This window comes from Eriocheir sinensis, chromosome 32, assembly GCF_024679095.1.
Source record: "Eriocheir sinensis breed Jianghai 21 chromosome 32, ASM2467909v1, whole genome shotgun sequence".
In the NCBI taxonomy this organism is placed as follows: Eukaryota; Metazoa; Arthropoda; class Malacostraca; order Decapoda; family Varunidae; genus Eriocheir; species Eriocheir sinensis.
In genome coordinates this window covers 6531322-6539708 of record NC_066540.1, presented here as the reverse complement: position 1 = coordinate 6539708, position 8387 = coordinate 6531322, and the positions used below count along the sequence as shown (strand labels likewise).

The window sequence follows — 8387 nt, the reverse complement described above, 5'->3', positions numbered from 1 at the left end:
ATAGCATAGCAGTCTCTCTCTCTCTCTCTCTCTCTCTCTCTCTGTTTGTGTGTGGATGACTCGATTAAAACACAGAAAAATATTTATCCCTCACACAATCACACAATCTGGCAGCTCAACCGTCAACTCCTTTACATTTTCCTTCATATCTCCCTAAGTACCCCTTAACCATCCCATCTACAGCGCCTATCTAATGACCCTTGATCTAATACACTACTCAAAGTCTAATTAGCGTGCTGGAAAAGCGTAATTCTGCTTAAAAAATGAGAACAAAGATGAAAAATTTGAAGTGTCAGGCAACTGCATCCCCAGGTAGAAGAGGGGGAGGAGGAGTGGGGAGAGAGGGACACACCTGGCTCAGTAACCTCAGAGTATCAAGGGGGAGTGGACGTGCCGGTCAGTGCTCCTCCTTATATATCGTGTGCCTGGGTTTCTGCCTATTTTCATCCCCTGTGGCCTTCCCTGGGGGTCCCTCGGGAGTGCATGGCTAGCGTGGCTCCCCCAGTGCCACCCCGTGTGCGCTATAGTGATCTGTGTTACGATTTATGGGTTTTAAACGAGATATTCTGTAATTTATAAACAGCAGTGTGTGTGTGTGTGTGTGTGTGTGTGTATGGAAGTGTGTGTGTGTGTTTTGTTACGCACACACATATACGTACACTCGTTCACACACACACACACACACACACATATATAGACACGCAACGTACACCTGTGGAAGGACTAATTAAGTGTGTGTGTACGTGTGTGTGTGTACGTTTGTGTGTGTGTGTGTGTGTACGTTTTTGTGTGTGTGTGTGTGTGTGTGTGTGTGTGTGTGTGTTTATTTCTTTATTTAAACTATCTATCATATCTTTAATAGCTTAGTCTGTCTGTACATATGTCTGTGTCTGTCTGTCTGTCTATCTATCTATCTATCTACATTTAGCATCTTCTGCTTCTTCTTCGTCTTCTTCTTCTTCTTCTTCTTCTTCTTCTTCTTCTTCTTCTTTCCTTCATCCACATTTAATTACTTTTCATATATAGAAGTTTAATAATAGTACTAGTAATTTTCTGGGAAATAATTATTTGTATATGTAATTATACTTAGAAATGGTAGCTAGTTAAAGTGTGTGTGTGTGTGTGTGTGTGTGTGTGTGTGTGTGTGAGAGAGAGAGAGAGAGAGAGAGAGAGAGAGAGAGAGAGAGAGAGAGAGAGAGAAATATTGACCTTACTTTGAATTTTATAGGCTTTGAAAATCTCTTAAAATATATAAAAACGAAAAGAAAGAAAAAGAAAGTGTGATAGAAAGAAAAAACAAAAAGAAGAAAAGATAAAGAAAGCACAAAAGAAAGAATTAAAGAAAGAACGAAATAAATAAATAAAAATGAACGAAACAGGAAACGAAAAGAAAAGCTGAGTCAGGAAAAACACACAAAAAACAAGTGACAAAAATGACTAACACGTGAAAAAAAAAATCACCCATACGAAAACCAAAAAAAAAATCAACCAACCATGAATTCCTTTGCGTTCGGACTAGCAGCACTGACTTCAACCACCCTAATCACCCTCACCACGGCCACATGGACCTACGAGGGCACCACAGTCACCTTAGCATTAGTCAACTACACTTATCGAGACCCCAGGCGCGATGGAGTGCTCGTGGAAGTTGGTCAGGTCGGAAAATATGCACCGGGTCAGGTCGCCAGCGCATCCGGACGTGTCATAGCCAGCCAGTCGAAGATGGCGGGAAGCTCAAATGGTGATCTGGAAGGGCCGTGTCATTTTCCCTGGTCCCCGCCGTCCCCTGCCCCCATCGGCCCCTGGGTTGCGTTGGTTGGCAGGGGAAGATGTCCGGATAAGGATAAGGTGGCGATTGCGGCTTCCAGTAATGCGTCAGCTGTGATTTTGTACTCCAATGATCCACATATTCACCTAAGGAAGATTTCGATGTCTGGTGAGTGTGTTTGTGGGTGTTGTTATTACTGTTGTTGTTGTTGTTGTTGTCCTCTTTTTTTTCTACTTTCTTCGTTTTCTTTGATTTATTTATAAGTATAAATTTTTTTTCTTATTTTGTTGTTTTTTTTCCCTTCTTCCTCATCTTCTTAATTCTTTTGTTTTTTGTTTCTTCTTTCTCTTCTTCCTCCTTTTCTTCGTATACATTTCTTTCCTCATCTTTCTTCCTTTTCTTCTTCGTTATCTTCCTCCTGCTAATCATCGTCCTTCACTTTCTCACATTTAGTTCCTCTTCTTCCTCCTCCTCCTCCTCCTTATCCTTCGCCTTCTCCTATAGCTCCTCCTCCTCCTCCTTATCCTTCGCCTTCTCCTATAGCTCCTCCTCTTCCTGTTCCTGTTCCTGCTCCTCTTCCTAAAATTCTTCCAACGCCGTAGTAGTAGTAGTAGTAGTAGTGACAGTAGTAGTCGTAGTAGTAGTAGTGATCGATAGTGCATGGTAGTTGTTGTAGGTAGTAGTTGTTGTAACTACTACTACTACTACTACTACTACTACTACTTCCTCCTTTTAACCAATACTACTAAAAAAATAACAAACTAGGCCACTCATTAAGCATTATAACACTTGCCACGGGGCCACTCACCAAGGATAACACACACACACACACACACACACACACACACACACACACACACACACACACAAACACACACACTCCTTTACACTCCTTTGCACATTCCTAGAGACAAAGGAACTACTGGAAATAGAAGAAATAATGAGTGAAGTCAATATCCCTCTGTTTACAAGGACCCCTGAGCCAGCATAGTCTCCCCCCTGAGTCACGTGCTGGGCCACTCAGCGAGAATTACTGTGTGTGTGTTTCCGGATTGGGGTGGTGATGGTGGTTGTCGGTTTTCTCTTTCTCTCTCTCGCTCTCTCTCTCTCTCTCTCTCCTTACTTCCTCTTCCTGCGTTCGAGTGTGTGTGTGTGTGTGTGTGTGTGTGTGTGTGTAGCCTTGACTGCTGTGTATGTGTGTGTGTACACGTATTGTTTTACACGTGTATGTCTGTTTTTATTTGCGTACGTGTGTGTGTGTGTGTGTGTGTGTGTGTGTGTGTGTGTGTGTGTGTGTGTGTTACTACCTTATTTATTTATCTACTTATTTCTCATTCTTAACTTATGTGCTTCTTTTTCTTCCTCTTACTACTACTACTACTACTACTACTACTACTACTACTACTACTACTACTACTACTACTACTACTACTACCAGGTGCCAACGCAGAAAAAGTTAATATTAGTAGTGCCAACTGGGTCATATTATTTTTATTATTATTATTATTATTTTTATTATTATTATTGTTGTTGTTGTTGTTGATGCTATTGTTTTGTTGTTAAGTTCATGTTGCTTTGTTTTCTCTATTTAATAATGTGTGTGTGTGTGTGTGTGTGTGTGTGTGTGTGTGTGTGTGTGACAAGCATGCACGCGCCTTCACAAACATCCTCTCTCTCTCTCTCTCTCTCTCTCTCTCTCTCACACACACACACACACACACACACACACACACATGTGATATAGTTTTCACGGGAGAAGACAAGAGGAAGTATTTCGAGAGAGAGAGAGAGAGAGAGAGAGAGAGAGAGAGAGTTTTCTTTTTATGGTTTGATCTTGGTTCCTTAATACTCCCGCTCACCTTGAGAGAGAGAGAGAGAGAGAGAGAGAGAGAGAGATAGCGACGCAGTGGAGTGAGGAAAAGACGGGAGTAAAAACAATGTTACAATAAGAGACCTTGAAAGTCTCTCTCTCTCTCTCTCTCTCTCTCTCTCTCTCTCTTTTTCTCAGTAATGTGATTCAAGTCATTATATTTTGGGTGAGAGAGAGAGAGAGAGAGAGAGAGAGAGAGTGTGTGTGTGTGTGTGTGTGTGTCGGGGGGTGTACACAGACGATTCTCGTGGTTGTCACACACACATCACACCACACACACACACACACACACACACACACACACACACACACACAGGTTTACGCATAACAGATTTGCTTAGTTCGTCAGTCAGTTTAATTAGTTTGTCAGAAAATGAGCTTCTCCTCCCTGGCGCAGTGGTTAACAAGCCTACCTAGAACCACCGGGCCTTGGTTCGAATCTCGGCCTGAGCCATCGACGTGGTTCACCCAGCTGTTCTTCCTCCCTGTTCTTCATTATCCTCCTTCAAACCTTTTTTTTTTTTAGTCTTCTTACTCCTCTTTTTCCTCCTCCCTTCTTCTCTTGTTCTTCCTCCTCCTCTTCCTCCGCCAATTCTATTTCCTCCTTCATTTCCCAAAAACCTTATATCGTTCAAATTCCTCCATATTTTTTTTATATATTTTCATTGTCTCCCTCCTCCTCTTCCTCTTCGTCTTCCTCCTCCTCTTTCTCTTTTTCTTCTTCCTCCTCCTTCGCCAATTCTATTTCCTCCTTCATTTCCCAAAAACCTTACATCGTTCAGACTCCTCCATATTTTTTTTATATATTTTAATTGTCTCCCTCCTCCTCTTCCTCTTCTTCTTCCTCCTCCTCCCTCTCTTCTTCTTCTTCTTCCTCCTCCTCCTCCTCCTCATCCTCCTCCTTCACCAATTCTATTTCCTCCTTCGAACATTTCCTCAAAAAACCTCTATCTTCCAAATCCCTCCATATTTTTTTTATATATTTTTTTAATTGTCTCCCTAGCTCCTCCTTTTCCTCTTCTTCTTCTTCCTCCTCCTTCTCTTCTTCTGCTTCTTCTTCCTCCTCCTCCACCTCTTTCTCCTCTTCCTCCTCCTCCTCCTTCACCAATTATATTTCCTCCTTCAATTCCTCAAAAACCTTATCTTCCAAATTCCTCCATATTTTTTTTTTATATAAGAACATAAGAACATAAGAACGTTGGAGTCTGCAAGAGGCCGGTAGGCCTATACAAGGCAGCTCCTTTGACCCAAAGCTCCCGTGTATCTAACCCCACCTAATATCGCTGTCCATGAATTTATCTAATCTATTTTTGAATGTGACAATTGTATTGGCACTCACCACATGACTGCCAAGCCTATTCCACTCATCCACAACCCTGTTAGTAAACCAATTTTTGCCTATGTCCCTGTTGAATTTGAATTTATCCAGTTTAAACCCATTACTTCGTGTCCTACCCGGTTCTCTTGCCAACAAAACCTTATGAATATCTCCCTTATTAAAGCCCTTCATCCATTTATAAACCTCGATCATGTCTCCACGCACCCTTCGCCTTTCTAGAGAATGCAAGTTTAGCTGTTTGAGTCTTTCCTCGTATGGCAAGTTTCTCAACCCCTGATGATTCAGGGGTTGAGAAACTTGCCATACGAGGAAAGACTCAAACAGTTAAACTTGCATTCTCATCCTCCTCTGCACTGATTCTAACATTTTGATATCCATTCTATAGTAAGGTGACCAGAACTGATCAAACTGCATAATCAAGATGAGGTCTAACTAATGCTAAATATAGTTTGAGGAAGACTGCGGCGCTTCTGTTGCTTACGCTCCTTGAAATAAATCCCAGTACCCTATTTGCTCGATTTCTAGCTTGAATGCATTATGCCCTTGGACGGAGATTTACATTGTCTCCCTACTCCTCTTCCTCTTCTTCTTCCTCCTCCTCCTCCGGGGTACACCTGGGAAAGGCACACTGTGGTAACCCTGGTGTCACACTGGCCCCGGGGTGATGGGTTCAGCCGACCCCCCCCCCTCCCCCGACCCCCCCACCCCAGGCTCAAGGGGCAGTGTGGCGGAGATGAGCACAGAGGACACGCGCAGCTGTTGAGTGTGTGCCCTTTTTTTTTTTTTTTTCTTTGCCCTTGAGCAGCCTCGATCCTTGCCTGTAAAAAGGTTGCACACACACACACACACACACACACACACACCTCAGAGAGAGAGAGAGAGAGAGAGAGAGAATGCGTCACAGTTTTTATCTTCTTTCCTCCTCCTCCACACAAGAAGCTCTATATGTGCACACACGTGGAGGTGCACACGATCCCTCACGTGGGGTGCACACACACACACACACACACACACACACACACACACACACACACACATACGATGACAAAAGACAAAGACGAAATATGAGGAGGAGGTGGAGGTGAAGGAAGAGGAGGAGGAGGAGGAAGATGACTGTGAAAATATATGGAAGGAGGAATTTGGTAGGAGTAAGGTTAGGAGGAGGAGGAGGAAATTAAAGGAGGAGAAAGAAAAGGAAAATAAAAAGGAGGAAGAACTTGGGAAAAATAAGAAGCCGGAGTTAATACGTGGAAGAGGAGGAGGAGGAGGAAGAGGAAGAGGAGGAGGGAGACAAAAAAAAAAACGGAGGAATTTCCATGGAAGATATAAAGTTTTTGGGAAATGGAGGAGGAGGAAGAAGAAGACTAGGGAAATGTGAAGGAGGGTAATGGAGAACAGGAGGGAGAAGAGGAGGTGGAGAAAAAAGAAGAAAAGGAGGAGGAGGAGGAAGACTAGAAAATAAAGGGGAGGGGGGGAGAGAAATTAGAATAAAGGAGGTTAGGAAGAAGAAGAAGAGGAGGAAATATAATACGTAGAAGAGGAGGAGGAGGAGGAAGACGTGGGAGATAAAATTTAAGGAGGAGGAGGAATTAAGAAGAGGAAGAGAAAAAGAGGAGGAGGAGATGTAAGAGGAGAAAGAAGACCCAGGGAGATATAAACTAAAGACAGAGGAAATGGAAGAGAAGGAGGAGGAGGAAGAAGAGGAGGAGGAGGAAAGAGAAGAGAAAGAGAAAAAGAAGAGGAGATGTAAGAGGAGAAAAAAGACCCAGGGAGATATGAACTAAAGAAAGAGGAAATGAAAGAGAAGGAGGAGGAGGAAGAAGAGGAAGAGGAGGAGGAGGAGAATCGAACACTACAACCACAACCACCTCTAACTACCTTTAACAAACTAACCAAACGAGAGTAACAACAGTAATGCAACCCCAACCTCCCACACCCCAAATCACCCCTCAAACCCCCTCCAATCCTCAACACCAGCTCGTCGGAAGGGGTGGCAGGGGTTCCGTGGGGGGAGGCGGTGGGTCATAAGGCATAGAACCCGGCAAATCAAACCCTAGATAGTACCCCTCACACCCATACAACCGATTCACCCTCGCTATATCGGTAACACTCAAGTTCACCCGTTGTCCCATCCTCTCCGCCCCCAGCTCCCCATCTAGAGCCGAAATCGTTGGTCTCGAGCAGTCATAGCAAAATCCTTTCGGCCCGTAGTGCATGACGGACGCCACATCGTAAGGAAGCCCAAGTGTCTGGTTGAACGCACGCTTAAAATTCGCTTCATGTCCCTGTAGGATGTTATCGTAGTGAACTATGATGTGGGAGTCTCGATCCATGCGTTGGTGCTCGTGGTAAAATCCCAAAACATGCATGATCTCGTGTAGGACATGTCCCACACGTGTCACGCAGTCCGGGGCGTGTAGGTGGACCACGCTGACGTAACCGGGGACTGCGTTGTAGCCCGGGACGGCGTTGCATCCGCCCAAACCCGGGGTGATAAGCACGTGATCTCTCGGGACCTCCTCGTCGCCCTCCGCCGTGACGAACCGAATGCAAGTCTGAGATTCGATAACACCCAACCCGTTCTCTATGTCCCGTCTGCTGTCTGGGGTGTAGAGGCCACTGATCACCAGGGGGATATCCGGGGAGGGCCAACGCCTTAATTCGGCTAAACTGGGGGGCTCCTGGGGGGCTGGATATGGCGGGAGATTGGGGTAAGGTTCTGGTGGTGGTGGGGGGGGCGCCTGGGGGGCAGGATATGGCGGGAAACTGGGGTAAGGTTCTGGTGGTGGTGGAAGGGGTGGTGGTGGCGGTGATTGGGGTAACACAGCCACACTCAGATCTACCCATGGGGCCTGCTGCTGGGGGGGCTGCTGCTGCTGGGGGAGTTCCTGGTTGTCCTGGGGGTGCTTGTTCGGGCCAGCCACCACCCCCCGCCGCCCTAGCCCCCCGCCGCCCCAGGTCAACGCCCCCCCGCTGGCAATAAAAATAAATAAAATAAATAACATATCATAACTAGCTGGGGTGGATTGCCCTTCCGTATGTGTGATTGTACGTTGCACCTTTTATGTCTCTCTCTCTCTCTCTCTCTCTCTCTCTCTCTCTCTCTCTCTCTCTCTCTCTCTCCGTTTCCATGACAACCACACGCTAACACGATCAGCTGACTGCATAAAACAAAAGCCTTAATTGCAGCAGTAGTAGTAGTAGTTGTTTTTTTTTCCTTCTTCATCTTCCACCCTTCCCCAGTTCTTCCTCCACCTCCTCTTCCTTTTCCTCCTCCTGTTTTCCTTTCTCTTAATCTTTCTTACTCTTTCTCTCATTTCTTTTTCCTTTCATTTGAATTCTTCATTCTTCTCTTTTTCTTATCCCTTTTTTTATTTACTTAAGTCTCCTTTTTCTAGGTCTCAATCTTT

The 8387-nt window shown here is 44.8% G+C and overlaps 1 protein-coding gene across 1 annotated transcript; it reads right to left on the bottom strand.

Moving 5' to 3' along the window:
- Positions 1 to 6876: 6876 nt before the first annotated feature.
- LOC127006467 (hatching enzyme 1.2-like) lies at positions 6877 to 7997 on the bottom strand. Its single transcript, XM_050876411.1, has one exon. It carries the CDS (start codon positions 7980 to 7982, stop codon positions 6945 to 6947), a length of 1038 nt encoding a protein of 345 aa, XP_050732368.1. The 5' UTR covers positions 7983 to 7997; the 3' UTR covers positions 6877 to 6944.
- Positions 7998 to 8387: the final 390 nt, after the last annotated feature.